Consider the following 23,331-nt stretch of genomic DNA (forward strand, 5'->3'; position numbering starts at 1 on the left):
TAGTTATGAATCAAATGTTAATCAGGAAACAGATCTATTATTAAAAAAGAAGAGAGCCTTCATTTTCATCAGCGGAACTGAATTTGCATGTGCTGACCTAACGGTGGCCGGGGCTGACGTCGTCCCCAGTGGTCGTGCGTGCCGTGCCGGGCCTCTCTGCAGATGGAGGTGGCGCGGGGGGGGAGGTTGTTTGGGGATGGTTTGCCGGGATATCGCGTCACCTCCTCGGTGTCTTGCTAGCATACTGTCACCTGCTCGCATTCAGCACGAGCTGTTTGCACGGACATGAAAAGTAAGATTTCGGGTCGCGGTAGCCGCTCCTGTTTGTGAGCCCTTTGTAAAGCACGTCGCTGCGGGCCAGGAGATGTTTCGTGAGCTTTGGTGGGTAAACAGAAGGCCTTTACCTTTGCAGGGTTGACAGCTTCTGTTTAGGGGCTTGTTGTCTTCGCGGTAATGACAGACTACAGCTGCTGCTGCATCTGCTTTTGAGCTATCAGCCAGAGACGAGGTGAGTGCGATGTCTGTCTGTGTATTTGGTGTTGAGGTGATGGAGCTAGCGTTAGCTTACAGCAGCCCCTTTCTGAAGACTTTATTGCTATTAATGGCCTGTCACGTTTGCAGACGTCCACCAGAAGAAGATAGTTGGTAACTATGGCTGAACAAGACGTTTGCCTCCACCTCGATTCAATAGGCGAGGTGACAAAGGAGGACCTTCTGCAGAAGTCTAAGGTGCGCTTTTCATACAGTGAAGCTGCTGTCAGATGTAAAATATACCCTGTTGTGGATGGCGACTGAAATAAGCACTTCAGCTGTGTTGTGCTCATGTAATATCCATGCATATAAACTTCTTCTTCTTTACTATGTTGTGTTAATATTGCCTGTAGGGAACTTGTCAGTCATGTGGAGCTGGTGGTCCAAACCTGTGGGCCTGTCTACAGGTAAGGTTAGGACTTAGATCCTGTTAAATACCTTACGTTATTATCTCAAATAGTTAGCTATAAAGCTAAAAGGTGGCTTAACTTCTAAGCCAACACTGCGCTTAGCATATATCATCAGAGACTGGAGGGCCAGGTGAATGCTGTATAATTAATGTTAGCGTGGAGTATAAATGTGCTTAAAAATGCAGTTCCTCTTCAGTTCAGGAAAGCGATAAAGGGTGTTGATTGATTTTTGGATTCTGAACAGAGAAGCAAAAAGGAAGGAGATCCTATCTTACATTGTGTCTGATTTGCAGAATGACTGCCCGTATGTCGGGTGCGGAGAGTCCTACTCTGATCACAGCACCCTGCATGCACAGGTACGGCCCTTTCATACAAAATTTATTTGCAAGCCCCTTTTTTTTAAAATTAGTAGTCTATAAGCAGATTGTGTGCTTCCTTTTTAGGCTAAGAAGCACAACCTTACTGTGAATCTGACAACGTTCAGGATCTGGTGTTATGTGTGTGAGCGAGAGGTGTTTCTGGAGCACAGGCCGGCCCTGGTGCCCGTAGCTGCTGCAGCACACCTCTGTAAAGCTACAGAGCAGGTATGAGTTCAACCCAGCTCATGTTTTTATGTTAAGTGTCTTACTAGTGGAATTTACATTTTAACATAAGAACAAGAAATACACACACACACACACACACACAAGATGCTTATAATATTTGTTTATTCTCTTTCTAGGAAACCTCTCCCCAGACAGTTGGTCACCCACTCAAAGCGGTACCGATTGCTGTGGCCGAAGAAGAAGGCTCAGAGTCAGAAGAGGATGAGCTTAAACCCAGAGGTATATATGCATGCATGCTTGATCAGCTTCAAACATTTCTAGACTGGTGGTCAAAGTTGCCCTGGTTTCTTTTTATTCAGGCCTTGAAGGTTTTTCTTTTCTCTCTGACTTGTACAGCAGTCTTTATGTCTAAGATGTTTAGTTTGAACGCTTTCTGAGAGGATAAAGTGTTTCATGATTGGTGATCTTTTTTTGGATCTTTGTTTGTAGGGTTGACAGGAATGAAAAACATTGGAAATTCCTGCTACATGAACGCAGCTCTTCAAGCCCTGTCCAACTGGTGCGTGCTTTTCCTCCTAAAATGTAGAACAACTTTAATGTTTGTTTTGGTTTTAATCAGGTTAATCATTGGACATATTTCAGTCAAACAATAAAGCTTCTCTTTTGTTTTACATCTACTACTAATGTTAGAGGTGCTTTAACCTCAGCTGTCCCTCTGCCCCCTCATTAGCCCTCCTCTCACTCAGTTTTTTCTGGACTGCGGTGGATTGGTAAGGACTGACAAGAAGCCTGCTTTGTGTAAGAGCTACCAGAAACTCATCTCAGAACTCTGGCATAAAAAACGGTAATTAAAGCATCACAGTGATTGTATGTAAACTGGACAACAAACTAGTGTTTAGTCATTAAAATGAAAACATAATTGCATGTCTCTTATTACTGCTCCCCTCTCAGGCCCAGCTATGTTGTCCCCACCAGCCTGTCCCACGGCATCAAACTGGTGAACCCCATGTTTCGTGGTTACGCTCAGCAGGTAGGGCTGTCTGCCCGGCATGCTTCAACAGCATCTTGACACTGTCCTGTTATTGGATTTTATATCATTAAACCCTTGGATTTGCAAAAAATGCTTTTCACAAGATTACTCGGTTGTGTATTTTAAAGTGCAGTCCATTATTTTTGACTCAGTTTTAAATCTGCAGTTTGTCTCCCCCTTGTGGCAGTTAAAGCAAGTACACAAACATGGTTGATTGGCCTTTGACAAAGAGAAATCCACATTAGTGTTAATTCCTGTTTTCCTTTATCTTTAATCACTTTCATTGTTAGACTACAAGCCTTCCGTCAAATGCCATTTGTCTGGAGGGGGAACTAGACAAAGTAATAGGAAATGGATTTTTTTTCTTTTAACATAAAGACAGGAATTGAATTTCCCTTTCCCTTCTGAGAGGCTGCTTAATCTGAAAGATAACTGCTCCTTGGAATAACACAGGCTTTACTTCTGTTGTTCTGTATCCTTCATATTTGAATACTGAAAAGACCGAGGGCTTCATTTTTACCCAGTTATGTTTCATGGCACGTCTAAGGATAAACTTCAAGTCAGACTTAGTATTTTAGTTTGTCTGATCCTATTTAAAGAGAAAATGCAGACAGTCACACAGTATCGAGATATCTCCAATCCAGTTTCTTGTTATTTTTTCCATATTTTCTCGGTGGCTTAGTTAATGTTTGATTTGTCTGTTTACGCAGTGGCTGTGATCGGCACATGGTATCTCGCTAATGTGCAAACCGATTTCTTGTTACTCCAATGTTTCTGTCTTTTTGCTTGCAATATTTGTGTTTATCTATTGTCCATTTACAAATGTTCTCTGTGAATGCGGCCCTATCCATGCAGTTAATATAAGGTTTCTGTGTTGTCCAGGACACTCAGGAGTTCTTGCGCTGTCTGATGGACCAGCTACACGAAGAGCTGAAGGAGCCTCTGTCGGAGTGTAGCGTGGGCTACGACGGGAGCGACGGGGAGGACAGAAGAGACGGAGACCGCTCCCCCTCTGAGGATGAGTTCCTCTCCTGTGACTCTGGCTCCAGTAGTGACCGAGGGGAGGGAGGAGGGGTGGGTGACAGCGAGCTGCTCATCCAGGATGAGTGTGATGGGATACGGTCACCGGCAGGTGGAATGGGGGACGTCAGTAGTGGTACAGTGATCTCTGAGAAGGAGAGGCTTAAAGAAAGGAGGTTACCCGGCTCCCCGCTCCATGGAGGCTCACAAGAGATGGATGAAGATGCTGATGTGGACACAGCAGTTGAGGAAGGGTTTCCAGAAAGGAGGGCGGAGGATGAAGAGGAGCCTGCAGCCCCAAACACAGAGGTCCAAAGTCAGGAAAACCATCAGACGTCTAACACAGGGCAAAGTCAAGTCCCGAGCAACAACAGCTCAGGTACAAGACCAGCAGGAATACAGTGATTTTATATATTTATATATCTATATATTTATATATTGGATTATTCAGTTATGTATTGTAGAATATCATCAGTTATCATTAAGTTTGTGTTTCCACTGTGATGTTTTCTAGAGCCAGACAATGAAGCATCGATGACCCAGCCCCAGTCCACTCCCTGCAGTCCTGTGCGCACCCTTCAAGAGCTGCATCCCAAACTGTCCTCCAGTCCCCCCCGGTCCAGCCCTCTCCGCTCTTCAGGACCTGCATACTCCTTCAAAAAAGGTGAGAAAATTTCTCATAGACTGCTCAAGATGCTTCACAATTTTAACAGAGTCCCCAGGTTGAGAAACATTTGCCTCGGTAAAACACATTTTTACCGCACTACCGTGGTAGTCGCATATACAGAACTGTAAGTAAACAACATAGGATGCTTCTTAATGTTTCACATATGAAGCAGGCGAGTCTTTGCCTGTAGAATCACACTGTCCAAAGTGGAGTTCTTGAGTCTTTCTAAGTTTTTTATTTTTGGAGATGTTGGCTGCTTTTACACTCATTTTCACTCCAAGGTTTAGGTCAGGTGACTGTGGAGGCTCACGTGACTCGTGTATCATTCAAACCGTCAGTCGGTTGAAAAAAAACCACATAATTTATTCCCATTTCTTTGGCTGAATTTAAAATGTCAATGATAACACAGTTTGATAGGCATAAAGTAGTACTTTGACACATATTAGCTGAAAACTTGGGATGTCTCATCATGGTGTGCAGTGTGGCCTTTAAAAAATGAGAAAACTGGACAAGTGAAGGATGAATGAATTAGTGGCAGGCATTAAAAGGTATGTGTAGCTGATGAATAGTATCTGAAAGTCATTTTCAGTTTGAGTATACACAGTTACAAAGATGTTAGTTAAGGTGGCACTCTTTGAGATGCTCTCTGCCTTTGTCTTCTGAAGCCAGCCCTCCCTCCCATCATGTGTCTTCCAGCTCAGCTGCTGCTCAGTGCCAGGAAGAAAAAACAGTCTCACTATCGCAGTGTGATCTCGGACATCTTTGATGGTTCGATCCTCAGTCTAGTCCAGTGTTTGACCTGTGACAGGGTAAGATGCACTTCACATATTTGAACACAAGGGGGAGGTAGAGTATACGCTTGATAAAATATGTTTATTTGTTAAATTATATTACATTTCCTATCAAAGCAGGTTTAAATGAAATGAAGTGACTTGTGCAATTATTTCATTTCAGTATTATACAGACTTTTTTGTGTAATTAGAGTGATTAAAACACATTCATAATTGCTCTTTTACTGCTAGAGGTATGCTGTTTAAACTGGTTCTCTGAATTTGGTACAGGTCTCAACTACAGTGGAAACCTTCCAGGACTTATCCCTCCCTATTCCTGGTAAAGAAGACCTAGCAAAGCTCCATTCATCCATCCATCAGAACCTGCCGGTGAAGACTGGTGTGTGCCCTGACACTTACGGCTCGCAGGGGTGGATCTCCTACATCATGGACTCCATACGGCGGTCAGTGAATGAAATATAATTGAAAAAGGCTGAGACGACGTTTGCATGTTTGAACCTTAGTTGTGCATAATTTTGACTGCTGATGTTACCGATATACTTTTAATCTGGTATGTTTCTGACTTTAGTTTCCTGTAACTTCAGATGTAGTTAGATAAGCTTTCTATATGCCTGCAAGGTAACATTTTTACAGAATTAACAGCGAGTAGAAACTTGCTTGGCCTGTCGGTTTTTTTCAAAGTCTTTGTGTATTTCCTGAAAACGAATCATAAAACTACAAAAGCTTCTTATTTAGCTAGTCTTTTCAGTAGGTGCTGCAACACGTGTCTGTGTGTTCGATGATGAAGATGAACGCATGTGCTATGCCAGATCTATAAACTAAATAGATCTAAAAAATGAATAGTTTATTTCCTCTAACTAGCAATCACTTTGCTAGTTAGAGGAAGTGTATTGCAGGTGATGCCTCATAGATAACTTCCTTCAATGATTTATCACATTTTTTTCTGAAAATGTGCTGATAAACAGATAAAGTTTGTGTGTAGGACATGTAGAGAGGCCATCTAGAGTCACTCAGTTACTCATTGGTTGGACAGATTTGGTAAACTTAAGGTGGCTCTGAAAAGCACTACACTTACACTTTTCAGCAAAAATACTCTGGATAGTGACGTCACACGGTTGCACCGCATCGAGTTAACAGTTAGCAGTCCCCTGGAAATGGGTTCTGTTCAACCTTTCCAGTTTGAACCAGAACAATCTGAGAGAGGATGAAAATAGTCAACCAATACTTAGTTTAGATGAAGATGAAAACAATCCGTCACACGAGGATGTGAAAGTGAGGGAAAACTACTGGTGTCTATGCAGCTACTGCTTGCCAATGGCAATGGTGTCGTGCCAAATTATGCATCCATGACAGGGACCCAGAGTGCACTGAGAAGTAAATAACAATGGCGGCCTACTGGTAAATCGGTTTTGTATAAAATGTGCCTAAAAGGAAAACATTTGGCGTATTTTAATACCACATATATGTTATTGGAAGCACAGTGCATATTTTAGCGCAAACATGTGTTAATAGCCGGGGTTCCCTTTAAAAGCTACTCCTTTGATTTCATAATAACACTCAAGCAATGGTGGAAGAGGGCTTTTATTGTTTAACCCAGATTTATTCTCTTTTTAAAAAATTCTGCTGACTTAGAGCATCTTTGAACTCATTACTGTTTTTGTTTTTTGGCTTAAAACATTACTGTATTTCCCGGACTACAAAGCGCACCTGAATATCAGAATCAGAATACTTTATTGATCCCTGGGGGAAATTATTTTTTGTTACAGTGCTCCATTATAAACCAACATTAAGACAAGACAGACAATACACTAACTAAGAATAGTACAATATATACATATATATACATACATACATACATAAGTCACTCATAAATAAATAGCTGAAAAAGAAACATGTGTAGTTATAGCAGCAAACAGTGTGTTAAGTATTAGCCGCACAAGCTAAAATCAGGGGAAAATCCTGTTTTGTACATACATTAGCCGCACCTGACTAAAAGCCGCAGGTGTTTCAATGTTGACTTATCATATGTAAGAGAATATACACAAAGGGAATTGTCAGGAAAGAGATGGCTGTTTGGAGACATCACTTTTATTAATATTTTGAAAAACAAGTTATGGGTACATATTTGCACAACTTTTTAGGTATATGTACAAGTAGCGGTAATTACAAGTACGAAACATGTACTGTGCTTCATAAACGAGTAACAAATGTAGTACATAACAATAACCTACAGCACACCAGAAAAATAGATTCGGCCTACCTTTTAGGCTCAGGTGCAGTGACACGGCTTTAACAAGAAGAAAAGTCAGTCATTCACCATCTTTCTCTTCTTCCTGCGCACTAAAACCACCAAAGTCCTCTCCTCCAGTGTCGGATACGAACAGGCTCAGGGTGGCTTCGTCATCCACTCTCCGCTTTTCTCCTTTGTTGTCACTTTCAAAACCAAAGAAATCCTCGTTGTCAGTGTCAGAGTCGAACACCCTCTGAAGGGCCGTGGCGGTGTCCTCCTCTCCATCATGCAGCAGTCCAGCCCTTCGAAATCCGTTGGTGATCGTGGATGTTTTCACACTTTTCCACGCTGTCAGAATCCACTGGTGGAGTTGAGCATAACTTGCTTTTCGCAAGTTTATCGCCGCTCGTCATCCACGCCTCCCGCTGAACGCGTAGCGCTACTTTGAATTTTGTTTTTCGCGCTACTTCGTACGGCACTACGTTGCCTGGCGGATGGACATGTGACCAACATACCACTCTTGAACCCCGATACTGTGTGTCTGATCATATGCCCTTCCGCCAGGCAACGTAGTGCCGTACAACAGCGGAACAAACAAAAAAATCGTCTTATGATATGACAAAACTCATGGATAATCCATAGAAAAGCCGCACCTGACTAAAAGCGGCAGGGTTCAACGCTTGTGCAAAAAGTAGCGGCTTATAGCCCGACAATTACGGTACTCTTTTGGTTCGGTCTCATTGGTAAGTGTATTTTTCCAAAAATCACCATCAAACTACCTGTGCACGTATGTTGGCACTATACAGGCAGAGCATCCGGAGACTAAAGAGCCAGATATCTCCCTCAGGAAGGAGTGCAGATAAGATCTGACCTATAAGGTCATACTCCTACGCTTTGTTTGCGTCATCATAGCTCAAAAATTCATGTTCACATTACTACTCTGCTGTGATGGCACAGACTAGTTTATGAAGTCTTGTTTCAAAGCTTTGACTTTTACCTTCACGGCTGTTGCAGTCTTGATATTATGGAAACAGAAGTGGCCGTGTTTTGACAATGCTGTTATCAGCTAACACAGGGGTCAGCTTTTTCCCCATGAGAAACCGGGACTGTTGTGGAGCGCTGCAGGTAGAAATATGAAGGACAGCAGACAGGTGATCATCACTGAGAGGGGATTTGTTAAACTTAGTCACTAAGCATATTTATTGACATATGAAGGTAGAGCCAAAGAGCGTCTTCTGATACACGGAAATCTCTCCTCTATGAGAGAGCAATAAAGATCCAGCAGTGATGATGATGTGAAATACTAATGATTCGGTGCTTTTGCTCTTGCAACATGGTTCATTTTTAGCAATGACTTACACAACACTTCCTGGTGTATAATTCAGTGCAAAAACATCAATTTCAGTTCTGTGTTCATTTCAGTCACTTTATCTTTCTTCAGATTTAGACAGCCATTCGTTGTAACACCTGCCAGTTTGTGCCGTTTCAGCTCCAGCCTATCCAAGCATGCGGTTACCGTCATGGACGAATCACTCCAGCTCCTCCATGATGTCAAACTCTCTTGTTTCACGTGTACATAGACTTATATTGGGCTGTGTTGCAGATATCACATTTCTCATCCGGTGGCAAGGAGAAAAAGTCAAAATTGTCTGCTTTGTTTTCAGCCGAAGCTTTAGATTTCCCCGAAATGTCCTCGTTCCTTCCTGTTAACAGTTTGCACATTTTCAAATGCTGTTTTATCAAGTCTACGTGTTTCATCTTGTATTCATCTTTTCATCGTGGTGATTCAGTGGTGAATCACACTAATCTGCTCTACACAAACTAAGCATACAACTTTACCTCCAACTTCAGTAAATAAATTCTTAGAAGTCAAAGTCATTTTTAAAAACTACTTAAAAAACAGACATCCGCCTTCAAAATAAAAGCAACAAAATTACATTATGATTTGAAGCTATTCTCCAATGGAAATTTGGTGGTTACAATGGAAAACACTTGAGTGATTTATAATTATTTATATGAGTGCTTTTGGATGAATTGTTACTCCATTTTTTAGTTATTGGCAGGTAATTCTTATCAAATTAACCCAAAGTCGCCTCAGAAAGGGCGAGTGACTTCAGTTAGCTTTAATTAGCTCTGGTGGAGTCTTTGCAAAGACTCTAGTGATTATAGCGGACATCTGTAACCTTAAGATTTCCAGTTATTAAGTCACGCCCCCAATAACCTTAATTCTTAATACAATAAATATAATTTTGACTCGCTTTTGGAGCCAGCCCCAAACGGCCATTTCAAGGAATTGCAGTTTTCCAGATGTTCTAACTTTCACATCAGTCCATCCTCTAACTCACTTTGTTTTGTCTGAGAATCAAGCTTAAAGAATATTCAGGCTTATTAGTAAGAATGATTAAAAATGACTAATTGAAAAAGGGGAAACATTTTCACTATGTGATCAACTGCGCTGAAGTTTAGAGTTGCCTTTTAAAGCTAATATTTCTCCAGCTTGCTTTGGTTTTTTTTTTGTTATGAGTATTTGTGTTTGTGTTGTGCAGGTTTGTAGTCTCATGTATCCCCAGTTGGTTTTGGGGGCCCATGGTAACACTAGAGGACTGCCTTGCTGCTTTTTTTGCTGCAGATGAACTCAAAGGTAATTGGTGCTCTAATAATGCTCCAATACTAGCATAGTTTATATGTCAGAATTTCAATTTCCATTCATTTTCTTTGTTTTTTCCCAGGGGATAACATGTACAGCTGTGAGAGATGTAAAAAGTGCGTCAAATTAAATGCTTGAAATATATATCCTTGATTTAAAAGGAGAGTACTTGTATGCATTTATTCACACAGTGTTTTCTTTTCTACAGGTTGAGAAATGGTGTCAAATACTGCAAAGTGCTTAGACTTCCAGAGGTGCGGTTTTCTTTTCTTTTTTCTTTTTTTTTTTTTTTTAGCTCAGCACTTTCTTTCAGTAGATAACACATCGGTTTCATTTGCAATCTGCTGCATAATGCCATCTTTAATTTCCTTGTTTTGTCCTGTATTTGCTGCATAGATTCTGTGCATTCACCTGAAACGTTTTCGGCACGAGGTCATGTATTCGTTCAAGATAAGCAGCCACGTGTCCTTCCCGCTCGAGGGCCTCGACATGCGACCTTTCCTGGCTAAAGAGAGTCCATCGCAAGTTACCACTTACGACTTGCTGTCAGTCATTTGCCACCATGGCACTGCAGGAAGTATGAGACCACAAAGTTTCCTGTTGATATATTATTTCCCCCGTGGGCAATATTTCTCACAGAGCGAGCAAAACACATATCCGATTAGCATCTGTCTCTAATATGTTTTGTCATGCTGTTTATGGGTGCAGGTGGGCACTACATAGCTTACTGTCAGAATGTAATCAACGGCCAGTGGTATGAGTTTGATGACCAGTATGTTACCGAAGTCCATGAGACGGTGGTGCAGAACGCAGAGGCTTATGTGTTGTTCTATAGGTGAGCAAAGGCGTCATTTACATAGACTCTACGCTAATTCGTCCAAGATGTGTTAAGTGATTTATTTCTATTGTACTCGTGCAGGAAAAGTAGCGAGGAGGCTGTGAGAGAGAGGCAGAAGGTGGTGGCTCTGGCCAATATGAAGGAGCCCAGCCTGCTGCAGTTTTACATCTCCAGAGAATGGCTTAACAAGTTCAACACCTTCGCTGAGCCAGGCCCCATCAGCAACCACACGTTTCTTTGTCAACATGGCGGTATGTGTGGTTAATAAGTCTCTTCTTTAAAATCAGAATTGCTCGCTTTACTTTCATGGCTCAGCCTGCAGCTTGGTATAAATATTTTTATTAAGTCGTCCACTGACTTGTCTTGATTAGAAAAACATGCCTGCACTGTCTTTATTAACGTGTTTCATCTCTGTGCAGGGATCCCTCCTAATAAATACCACTACATAGATGATCTGGTTGTGATTGTTCCCCAGAACGTGTGGGAATACCTTTACAACAGGTAAACGTGCTCCATGCTGCCAAACAAACCTCAGTATGACTATGTTACGACCTTGGCCTGGGATAACCTGGGCGTAACAAGAAATGTGATTTCCCCACTCCAACTCCACCCAAGAAAGAGCCAAAACACAGAGCAATTGCAAATGCTATGCAGCTATTTATTGACTTCAGCAGTGAGCTATGGCAATGAAACAAACAAAAGATCTCCAAAGGTCCCTAATCTTCCCTGACCAAATTAAGAGTCAAACAAAAGACAATTTGCTCACCTAAACCCCTATCCAGTAAACAAGAGAAAAGAGGTTTTAATGATTAAAGGCTTCTCACTCCTGTAGTGTTCAGTATATACAGTGAAACAGAACAAGTTGTCTGATTTACAAAACTATTTACACAGATCTCGACCAGCACTCTTGAAATCAGACACACAAAAGTGACAGTCACTTTGTGGCTGAGTTGCTTTGGTGCCAAGCACTTCTGCTTTGCAGTAATAGCACTTAGAACAAGGAGGTTGAGCTAGGAGGAAGGAAATGTCGCAAACTGACTTGTTCCAACGGTGGCATTGTATTACAGCACCACACTTGAATTCACTGAGCGCTTTAGAATGACCCACTCTTTCACCAACGTGTGTAAAGTCAAGCTGCGTGGTTAGGTGCTTGATTTTTATACCTGAAAAAGGTTGAAGAGGTGTCACTCAGTACTTTTGTCTGTATTAAAAAAGAAACCAGACGCTGCTGCTGTTTAGAATCAAAATGACCAAAACTGTCACTCGGCATAAGAGCTGAATGGTTATGTCATGTAGCAACATTGTTGACCACTTTGATTATATTAGGCAGCAGCACCCATTTAAAGATGACATGCATCTCAGCATTGATGTAAAGACCAACAAAAAGGCCTTATACTTCCTTATCAAATCATGTGTTAATCTCTCTGTTACGGATTTTTTCTGCTTTCAGCTTCGGAGGTGGCCCAGCAGTCAACCACCTCTACATGTGTGCAATCTGTCAGGTGGAGATTGAAGCTCTAGCTAAACGCAGAAAAACAGAAATTGACACCTTCATCAAGGTAAACGTGTGTGTTATGCAAAAGTTTACCTTTGTGCTAAAGTGTCTTTGTGTTGAATGAACTTTTTTTTTCTCTTGTGTGTAGCTGAACAAAGAGTTTCAAGCTGAGGAGGCTCCAACAGTGATCCTGTGTATCAGCATGCAGTGGTTCAGAGAGTGGGAGAGCTTTGTGAAGGGCAAAGACAATGGTACGATGAGTAGCAGCGCATTCGAGTTCCCATCTTTCTCTCTTTACCAAATACTTTTATACTTTCCTTTTCCCAGAGCCACCCGGTCCCATCGACAACAGTAAAATCGGTGTTATGAAAGGAGGACATATACAGCTAAAGCAAGGTAAGTCTGAGGAGGTTGAAAAGGACATAAAGGTAGAAAATCAATGTACTGTTTTTAGACATTGCGTGTTTTTTCACCACAGGTGCAGACTATGGTCAGATCTCAGAGGAGACTTGGCAGTACTTGTTGGGAATTTATGGCGGAGGCCCTGAGATTGCAGTGAGACAGACGGTGGCCCCGGCTGACCCCGACACCCTTCACGGAGAGAGGAAGATTGAGGCAGAGACGAGAGCACTTTGAGATAAAGAGAGGTTGGAATCTTTACACTTTGCTTCATTACTGTGCAAAACTTTTGAGACTGATGTTTTTGAATTTTTTAAAAGTGATCTTTAGCAATAGTTCTCTGGCCTCATTTTGAGTCCAGTCCTCGTACCTGACCATTTTCAGAGGAAATTTGTTTAATGTTTGTTGTTTAATTTTAAATCGTATCTTTAGGCACTTTGTTATTAGGAGCCTGTCACGAAGATTATTTGTTCCCATTTCCTTGAGTTGAATCTATAAAAAAACACCCCAAATCCAAACATAAGACAGTTACACAACACAGAGCTATTAGCTTTAAATTTGGCACATCTCCACATGGTGTGCAGTGTGTCCTAAAAAAAAATTAAGGAACCTGGATAAAGACGACCTGGCAGGCCTCAAAAACGTGAAAAAATGGACCTAAAAGTTGCATCTGGACTTCATCTCCTGTTATCTGAAGTGGCTGAGGTGTGTGTAATTACACAGGAGCTGGAGTGAAAATCAGTGGCAACAGGTCTTATAAACAAAGGAATTCAGATTCTGTATTTTTGGTGTAAATTCTGATCACAGAGCAGGGGATCCACATTTAAAACTTATTATCAACATGTATGGTGGCGGTCAGAAGAGGTCCAACAGTGAGTGTCTACAGCCATCTGTAAAACACGGGGGAGTTGCTGCCTTGGTTTGTGGGATTTGTGATGAAACAAATATAATAAGTATTGTCAGATATTGATTCACCATGATATGCCATCTAGAAAGTGTCTGATTGGTAACAGCTTCATCTTTTAGCAATAAGTGATTCAAAAATCGCAATAAAATGCCTCCTCAGAGCCCAGACCTCAACATTATTGAAGCAGCGTGGGATCATCTTGACAGAGAAGAGAACAAAAGGCCTGAAGCTCTGTTGCTGAACTTGTTAGAACTGTACAAACTCTGTATTTCCGTGTATGTTTGCAGGATTCAATAAATGTCTGGAATTTTTTTGGAAAATATATAGCAGTGAGAGGTGGCTCAAGACATTTGCACAACACTGTACTTATAAACATACATATCCCTATATATGCTGTATATACACAGAGTGGATTCAGGTATGCCTTTTAGTGTATTTGGGTAAATCAGCAGAAAGAAGGATATCTGGTCTCTTAACTGCTATAAATCCAAAATATAGAGTTGGAGATGATGCCTCACCAAGGGTCTGCTCATTCTCAAACTGTTTCTCAACTTTTATCATCCCCAGGTCTTCTGAGCCCTTTTTCCACTCTTGTCCTCACAGGAAGCTGAGGAATTTGCACCACGGTGAAGAAGCCCCATCTTGAGCACTTTGTAAATGTAGCAGCATGTTATTCTGAAGCCATGTTGCAGCAAGAGAAAACGCTACCTAAAAACAACACGGTTTATTTGTTGGATAACTTTGATCCTTAATGTTGAGGTGTACAAATAAGATGTTGTCACATCCCTGGAGCTGTTTTTGGTAGCTGTGGTGTCTCAGTGGCCGCTGTAGTGACATGGTGTTGTATAATGCTAAACGGGCAGATGGCTGCAAGTATTACAAGACGAAATGCTGCGGAGAATAGAATTACAGTGTGTTGCTTTTGAGGACTTCTCTTCTTCCCTGGAAGCAAACCCAGAGACATTAACAGTGCTTTTTGTTATTTAGTTACATATCAGCAGGTACGGCCATGACGAGAGGGATGTCAGATAAATCACAGTCGGACACTTTGATCTTTAAAGGGGACGTATTATGCATATCTACTTTGTTTTTCCACAAAAGATGGCAAAAGAGCATCTCTAGAGATATTGCATGTAGTTACATACAGGCCCCACTGGTGAATAGATGCACCTGAATACAACAGACCTGCCCCGGTGTACATTTCTGTGTTTTCATGTCACCTTTACTGCTTTAGTCCAAGCTCAGCTCGGTCCTTTACGTCTCTTTGCATCTCTCCTCATCGCACCCTGTACTGCATTTCAGCACGTTTAAAATCCCACTACAGCTGACCTCATTTACATAATCTTCAGTTTTTGTTTACAGACAATGAAATGAGTGTGAAATATGAAGACACAAACTACAACCTGGCTTGTAACCTGTCGCCAGTTATGAGCCAGTTTTTAAAGCTGCATTGCTAAAGTTTCAGTTTTTGAATTGATCCATGGTTCATAATCATGAGCTCAAATCAGTGGTTGTTTGTGATTGCTTTGTGTTGCATGTAAAATGATCACACTGAGAATGATAGAAACATCAGAGTCTCTCGTTCACGTCTATGTGGCACACTGTGCTGTACTGCTCTCACTGGGTGGTGCTTTCGGCTGCTCCCGTGTGTGTCTTACAGACCACTTCCTGAAAAGGAGATTGGGCACCAGCAGCACTTTTAATTTAAAGCTACAGGCACTGAAAGCGTCTGTTGAAAACTGGGGGTATAAGCTGAACCTTAAACATTTCGGGGACATGTAAAGCCTGCATCAACATGTTAAAGTGGTATATAATATGTCCTCTTTAAAAGCACTCAGGACTGTGGGTCTTTTCAGGTTTGAATTTGTTTAAAAGGGTTTACAGACTACAAAAATGCATGTTCCAAAAGACTTTGGGTATAAATGCATGAAAAAAAAGTTGTTGTTTTTTTGTTCTTCTTTGCTCAAGTGAGGACATTTCACTGACAGGTTGAGTTTTTTTTTATTTTTTATTTTTATACCCCAAACAGACAACCCGTTATCTTTTTGTGTGCTCAAAATGATCGAAGTGTTGACTCGCTTCTGTTTAGTTTACGCAAGCAGCTATCAATACTTAGGAGTTTATGAATATTAACAGATGGAAATTTGGAAATGGGAATTTTCATGGGGCATAAACAGAAAGTTGAGCGTGAGAGAGGATTAATGAAGAGAATCTTGTGCAACAAAACATCAGAGCTGGTTTTTATGACGAGAAGAGACAGAAGCTTTTGATTTCTAAGTGTAAATTAACTTTGAGATGCCTGTTATTACAATAGACCATTATGCAGTATTTGTTTAAAGGGCAGTATTAAGTACAAAGTGCTTTTTCCCACCATCTTCTAAAAATTTAGCAGAAATAACACAACAGCTTCACAAACAGATATCACATATGCAAAAAAAAAAAGAAGAAAAGAAACATGTCGCACCAATAAGGTTACTCCTTATACTGATTCGGTGTATGTATACTTTTTTTTATTATTATTATTTTGTTTTCTACTACTGTGCAATGTTTGGACTCCAATCTGAAGGTGGTAAATAAAAAAAAACCTTGTAAAAATTTAGCATAAGTATAAAATGTTAGATATTTTCCTGAAGTGTGCAATTCATGTTGCAGAAATGCAAGAGAGATAATTCGATAACAAATCTGTAAGAAGCTTAGCTGAGTAAACTTAGTCATCCTCTTTCTCATTTCAGATAAACCACACGCTTGCCTTTTTTGTTCTTTTTAAAAAATAAATAAATAATGGAACCCTAACCCTTGCCAAACGTTGCCCCCACATTTTAAGTAGTTAATGCTTGGCATTATTTTAATAAGCTAATTCTTTCCCTTTAATATATTAGACTACATTACATTATATTAGTCTAGTCTACTGTCAGTTAATAATAATCAGGTTTAGAAATGGTGTTAATGAGCTATTACATGCTTCTTCTTTTTTTTGTCAATTTACATGACATGAAGTCTCCATAGGTGTTTTTCATAAAGTGTCAGTGCATATACATTGCTTTTAAATCTCTATCAGTAATCATTAAGGGAGAAATTATATGTATTAGACTGGCAGTGAAAAACCTCCAGAAGTAGACTGTGGGTAAATGTTGCAACTCAGCTGATGCCGGTTTAAAAGTAGCTAGAAGTACTTTGATAACGAAATTTTCAGGGCCAAATGACTGAAAATAATAGTGAGGGCTTATTTAATCTTTTATGTAAGATGAAGGTGCAAAGTGGTGTTTGTTCCAGAGTGTTCCCCGTTCTGTGTCATTTGCTTTTTTTTAAAAAATAAAAAATTCCTCTAAGTGAAATTACTATTTTTCCCTGATGACGAGTTCACCCACACATATTTGGGAGTAATCGTCTGAATTTCTTCACATTTGTATCAAGGAATCATTTTTGGCTATAATTTGAGGCATAACAGATGGGTCTCAATAATAGAGTATGATCATTCACCCCGGTTGCGTTTGCCAAATAGAAGAGCCAAAATAGAGGCACAGGACAAATTGACAGTGAATTCAACCATAAAGCCAAAACTGGCTCACCTCTGTACATGTAGTTATATATCTAGGTTTCCAATAAAATCAAAGTTAATGTTTGTTTGTTTTTTTGGGGGGTGGAGAATTAATGGTCAACCAGGGCTCCACCAGAGTTCAGGTACAGAAGTGGTAGATTGTTTCTGGCTGGGTGGGCCCAGATCACTTCTATCGCTTGGTAGATCATATGGTCCTTCTGACTTCATTAGGTGGTGACCTTCTGCTAGGATGGTTCTCAGTTCATCCAAATTATTGTAGTTAAAGGAGCTTGGAAAGAAAACCGTCTGGACTTCTTTAAGTTTCCTTAAAAACATCTCACCTCTTATCCGAGAAGCTTCTCTAGTTCTAAGAGCAATTGGTGAAGAGTGAAGAGTAGAAGAGCCACCTTGACAAGACAAGACTCAGCTATTCATCTGCATTTAAAGGACACAGGTCTCTCTTTCGAAGATGCCAATGTTCACATTTCGGACAGAGAAGACAGATGGTTTGAAAGAAGAGCGAAGGAAGCATCTATGTCCACTGTGAACGACCATCTTTGAACAGAGGCGGTGGTTTAAGACACCAACAGTCTGCCATCTATAATCCAGTTTTGAGAACCCTTCCCAGACGCCTTAACGACCACTCACATCCTGAGCCATTTGACCTCAGTAAATCACCTGATAGGGTGGGGCTTAGTCTCACAGTGGGTTCACCTGAAACATTGACTGATTGTGCCTCACACCCGCTTTCAAAGGTGTGGGGCAGAGGATCAACAGGGGGTCCACGACCCTCTTGGGGACACTCCCAATAGGGCTTAAAATCTGGAACTCTCCACCATTTGCTCTTACAACTGAAGAAGCTTCTTGGATGAGAGGTGAAAAGTCTTCAAGGAAACTTAAAGAAGTCCAGACACTTTGTTTTCAAGTGCCATACATTGCGCTAGGACGATTTGGAACTGGGATGACATTTGGCACTTCCAAGTTTGAGGCCACAATTCCCAACCGAAAAAGGGTGCAGGTCTCTTTCCACTTTGGAAAGTAGTTTCTCCCATAGGGGAGTTCAAGTATCTTTAGATCTAGAGAATGGGAATAGCATATTGTCTGAAGAGATGCAGGTGCTGTACCGGTCTGTTGTGGTGAAGAAAGAAATGAGTGTAAAGGTGAAGCTGTAGATTTACTAGTCATGCTACATTTCTGTCCTCACCTATGGTTAGAGCTGGGCGTGAAGACCGAAAGAACGAGATTGTGGATACAAGCAGTGGAAATGAGCTTCCTCTGAAAGGTGTCTTGGCTTGCCATGGCTATTGAGTGGACTCACTACTGTGCATGTTCAGCTCTAAATTTTCCAGATTTCTAATATCTCATTCTGTGACATATCTACTAACCTTTTGGTTCCCGTGGCATTCTTGCCTTCCAGCTAAGTGAGGCGCCCCTTATCCAAAACAACTTCACATTTGGCACTGTGCTTGTATAGTCAGCAATACACCCATCCAATGTGAAACTTGATTGTGGAAATAGGCGACAGTAGTTCAGATAGACACAGATTCATCAATTATTTAAATTTTTTTATATTTAAAAAGACCTTGGACATTTTTACTCTCTAACAAGAAAGTAGAAATAGGGTTTCCCTTTAATGTGTTCGAGTCATCTTAGCAGAATAAAACAAAACTTTGACAAATACCGATCAAAAATTAAGTGTTTGATGTGTGCTTTTTCCCTTAATAATAGCTGGGGTAACTCTATCTGCACTATAGTCATCCTGCTTTTGAATACAGTGCCTTCAATCCCCTACACACTGTTTGTTAAGGTGGGAAATTTCCCAACATTCATCCACCTTTACATTAGTCATGTATGTCTAGCAGTGTACTATTAACTCTAACAGCTTTATTTGTTTGGAAGCTCAATCGAGAAAGCTCTCATTCATGCAGAGATATTAAGGAAAGCGATGAGAACTCAGGAGGTAATCATTCCTTTGTTCTCCAGCTTTATATGAAAAACAACAGGAACCTTTGAACGGCGCGTCCTAACACATGATAGGCAGAATTACTTTTTTCCATTGTTTTGTTTACACCACTGATTTGTTCATTGTTTTCTAATGTGTTTTCTTTTAGCACATTTCCATGTTGTATCCACGAGAGGTGTTATTGGCGATATGTGTATTATGTTTAGATACATGTTTTTTTTTTTGGGGGGGGGGGGGAAAGTGCAATGAAATAAAAGACAAATCTTAGTGCAATCTCAGCTCTATCATCAAAGATGTGCTTGACATGCTGACAGTCTGAACCGCTGACCTGAAGACTGGAGCGTTTTTTTTTGTTTCATTTTTGTTTAAACTTTCTTTGCAGTGTAGAGAAATCGTGAATGGTGATTACTTAATTATCCTCATCTGTGAGTTTGTTTGTTTGTGTTACAGTGCGTAGCTACACGTGCAGAGTTTTCACTTCACTCAAAAATGTGGACAGTTAATCGGAAATGTTAAAACACACAACGGGATCTCATTGACTTTTGTTTTCTCTGTATCCTCTAATGTGTGGCTCGTGTGCTCATGCCAGTAGTGTTGCTTTGATAACGTGGGACCTAAGTGGTTGGCCTAAATTCAATGAGATGTCTTAATATCTGTATAACTGATGTAATAACTTATGACTAGTTTGATGATTAAAATTCCCTCGTATTACATTTGAAAATGCCAATTTTCTTTGGTGTGTGTGTGATGCAAGAAGGTACTGATGGTTGCTTTCAGCTGCTTTTTGGTAAATATTTGAAACCTCACTGACAATTGTTCAAGAGGAACACCAGTGGCCTGATTCCAGGACATTGGGTGTTCCTATCAGCCTCAAAAAACTGATGCAGCATTTTTACAGAGCTGTGTAAAAGTCCCCTCATTTCTTTATATTTCGCTAACAAGGAGCCAGACTGTCATGTAATTTTTTCAAGTGGTCTTGAGCAATAGTTCTCCAGATTTTTTTTTTCTATTTCACTATGTTCATGTGGTGTAGATAGGTTTTAGGCCTGCCACTTTTGTCGTCCACTTGTCCAGTTAAGAACACACCCTGCTTAGATACCATGCCAAGGTTTTGTCTAATGGCTCTTTAATATTGACTTTGTTGGTTCTTTGGAAATGGTCTGTCACATGTAGACACAGTGCTGGTTTGTTAGGTGCCTTTTTATGCTTGAAGAATTCATAGGCTAGTGTTATATGGCTTTGTTAAGGAAAATGTTCTAAAACACTTCTTCAGTAAAGACCCAGAGAAGAGAAACACACAGAACTTCTTGCTAGCAAGGGCAGTCTCCAGACTGAGAGACTCGCGCTGAGCACTGCCCCGGTCTTTATTTTGTACTTCTGTGTGTGTGTGTGTGTGTGTGTGTGTGTGTGTGTGTGTGTGTGTGTGTGTGTGTGTGTCCTGCTGATCAAAGGGTTATGAAAGCACAAAAGCTACATCCTTGGTCACAAAGAGGGTAGTCTCCCCCACCCTAGATGGTTCACCCTAGATAACACGGTGAGGAAGTCCAGCAGTTAAAACACTTAGACTAGAACAGACGTAGCTACGTTAATCCTACCATAAAACAATAAAACAAGGTACGAACTCTCATGCTCCTAGGATGTGGGGGTGAACACCCTAGAATGTTACAGACCTCCTAGGATGAGACATCCTTTCAATATGCCACCAACTATATACTTCTACACACAAATAATTACATGCAGCATTCTACCATATGCAAACTTATATCATTAAAAGATTATACTGACTACTAAGTACAATTTTCCATTGACAGGCTTAATAAAGAAACAAAAGAAAAAAAAACTCTAAATCTGTAAAAATGCTCACACACAAGGATTGGAGTGAAAATGAGTGAAAAAGCAGCCAGTGTCGCCCCCCCCCCACCCCCCCACCGTCTGGCTCCTTGAGGCAAAATATAAAGAAATGAGGGTGGTTCAAGACTTTTGCATTGAAGCAGGCTACACCGATAAGGCATAACATTATGACCAATGACAGGTGAAGTGAATAACACTCATTATCTCTTCATCATGGCACCTTTTAGTAGGGTCAAGGACCAACAAGGACCTAATTTTCAACTTCCTTATTCAGAAGGACAGTCGAATGAGGAAGTCGTTTTCATGGTTCTGTTAAAGGTACATCACATGTTAAATGTTTGGATGTGCTTGCATGAGTGCGTTCCCTCCCTACCAGCACATACCCTCTAATAATCACATTATCTACATTTTAAATTTGTACAAAAATGGACATTAAAACCTAATTTGCTCATTGACAAAGCACGGCTCTTTCTGCTGCTTTAAGTATTAATGCTAAGCTAACCTAAACAGATCAAGCTTGGAGTGGCATCAACCTTCTTATCGTCCATCCATCCATCCATCCTAGCTGTCAGACCTTCTTACTATAAGGAAGCGAATTTTCCAAATCTTTTGCTTTGTAAAGATTTATGTTTGCTAAACAGAGGTTTATGCAAAAAAATGCATTGAATGATGAGCAGTGAAGTTTCCATGCTTTTTAAGGGATGAACCAGTGATGGATTTCAAATGTAGCCACTTGGGATTGTGCCAAAATAATTACTTAAATGTGTCATTATTAGATTAAAATATCAAAACATTAAATTATTTAATGGTTTCTGTGTTGCAGTGCATCATAAATCTATTTAATCTAATCTAAACCTCACCCTTCAAAGTCAGGGGGCGGGGCTAACTCCAGGGTGGTCCAAGCCATTGCATTTTCTTTTTTCATTTTTTTTAAATACACATTTTCCCCAGTGTTTCTAGTTGTTTCTCAGTTCCAAGTACACAGAGTTTGTATTTGTGTACAAATACTTCCTGCCTGGCAAGTTGAAGACTCCAGACTTCTGAGGATGGCAGGACGCAGCCCACACGTTGATAGCAGCATATTTGATAACTAGAGCTTGGCTTCACTGTGCACTTCACTACCTTTTCATGCTTATGATTAATAGCTCTAATAGAAATAACACATAATTGACTGTATTACTTGTGTTCTTTTAAAATGTATGTGCAATTTTAAAGGCAAGAACTCAGCTATAGAAGGCACATGAATGTAAAATTATTTTGAGAGCCCAAAAATGCTAGACTGATTGGGAAGAAGGTGGTAAAGAACTGTACACCAGTATATTAAATTTGATGAAGACTGTTCACACAGATCAGATTAAAAAAAAATAAAAAATTCTAGTAAACTTTTAACAAACAGCTGCCATCTAGAAGACAGATAATTTGATCATTTCTGGAGCAGGCTTGACAGCACTCTTCAGGGTATCCATGCAGATACCCTCAGTGTGCTAGATCAGATGTTTCTGTTCTCGGTAAAATATTCTCATTTTCTTCCCTCCCTATGTTAATTTTAATTGAAAATATGTTTGATTATTTTTTTCAAATACGTATAACACAATTGAACATGGACAAACAAATGATTTAGTTCAAAGTATACTGACAGCACTGCAATGAGACTCCATGCAGTTTAAATTATTGGATGATTCACCTCACCGCATTAATGCAGTTATGGCGTTAACGCGGCACATCTCTGTTAGCAAGTTGGCGCGGATCGCCCCGTGCGTGGGGCTGCACGGCGCTAACGCATTGACGCCGTGCAGCCCCACACATGGGGCGATCCGCACTAACTCGCTAACAGAGATGTGCCGCGCTAATGCGGTTATGGCGTTAACATAATTTTAACGAGATTAACGCTGACAGCACCAAATATTTTTAAATAAACACATAATTTTACTAAATCTTCATTTAATTATGCCTTTAATAGATTACATCCAATTTTAAACAAGTTAAATAATTATTTACTTTATTCATTTAGACACTCTTGGCATGATCTTTATGGGATCAAACTCAGATGAGCTGGGGGCCACTGCTGGCACTGTCATCTCACTGGAGGGCCACTCTAGTGTTTGACTAAAAAAAAAACCAAAAGCTGCACTTACTTTGCAAATATAAATTACAAAAGAAATGGTTGCCTTAATTGTGGAAAAAGCTAACAAAGTAATTCAAGACCCAAATTGCATGAGATTTTTTTTTACATCAGTATATTTTAATGTGCTAAAACTATTGCAAATGCCACAGAAAAATGATGCATAGACTTTATTATTTTTGTTGTTTTTACCTTCTGCTGTATGCCAAAAAAATATAAGCATGAGAGAGAGACGAAAGAATTGCCCGTTTTAATTTTAGGAAGAGAGCTGCTCTTAAGTACAGAGGTGTGATGTCATCTCAAGTCCCATACATATACTGAGCTCTGCCGACTCCAAGCCCAGACAG

General features: G+C 40.4%; 1 protein-coding gene across 1 annotated transcript; it reads left to right on the top strand.

Annotated features, from left to right (window-relative positions):
* The first annotated feature begins 83 nt into the window (after positions 1–83).
* usp20 (ubiquitin specific peptidase 20) lies at positions 84–19,192 on the top strand. Its single transcript, XM_085359918.1, has 26 exons — positions 84–292; positions 413–508; positions 622–729; positions 885–938; positions 1,235–1,297; positions 1,385–1,525; positions 1,663–1,765; positions 1,976–2,045; positions 2,217–2,330; positions 2,438–2,516; positions 3,399–3,915; positions 4,051–4,200; positions 4,900–5,012; positions 5,265–5,437; positions 9,771–9,865; positions 9,954–9,987; positions 10,080–10,125; positions 10,268–10,448; positions 10,580–10,706; positions 10,791–10,960; positions 11,129–11,210; positions 12,160–12,268; positions 12,353–12,455; positions 12,532–12,600; positions 12,683–12,851; positions 14,078–19,192. The coding sequence occupies exons 3-25, from the start codon at positions 652–654 to the stop codon at positions 12,838–12,840; spliced, it is 2,829 nt and encodes a 942-aa protein (XP_085216044.1). The 5' UTR covers positions 84–292; positions 413–508; positions 622–651; the 3' UTR covers positions 12,841–12,851; positions 14,078–19,192.
* The last annotated feature ends 4,139 nt before the right edge of the window (positions 19,193–23,331 follow it).

The sequence above is a fragment of the Diplotaxodon limnothrissa genome, linkage group LG7 (genome assembly GCF_057381915.1).
Source record: "Diplotaxodon limnothrissa isolate DT_005_m linkage group LG7, D_limnothrissa_male_GT1.1, whole genome shotgun sequence".
NCBI lineage: Eukaryota > Metazoa > Chordata > Actinopteri > Cichliformes > Cichlidae > Diplotaxodon > Diplotaxodon limnothrissa.

Coding starts and splice junctions, on each gene's coding strand:
- usp20 (XM_085359918.1), top strand. CDS start 652: ATGGCTGAACAAGACGTTTGCCTCCACCTCGATTCAATAGGCGAGGTG. Junction 1,766..1,975: donor GGATGAGCTTAAACCCAGAG/GTATATATGCAT, acceptor CTTTGTTTGTAG/GGTTGACAGGAATGAAAAAC. Junction 2,046..2,216: donor CTTCAAGCCCTGTCCAACTG/GTGCGTGCTTTT, acceptor CCCCCTCATTAG/CCCTCCTCTCACTCAGTTTT.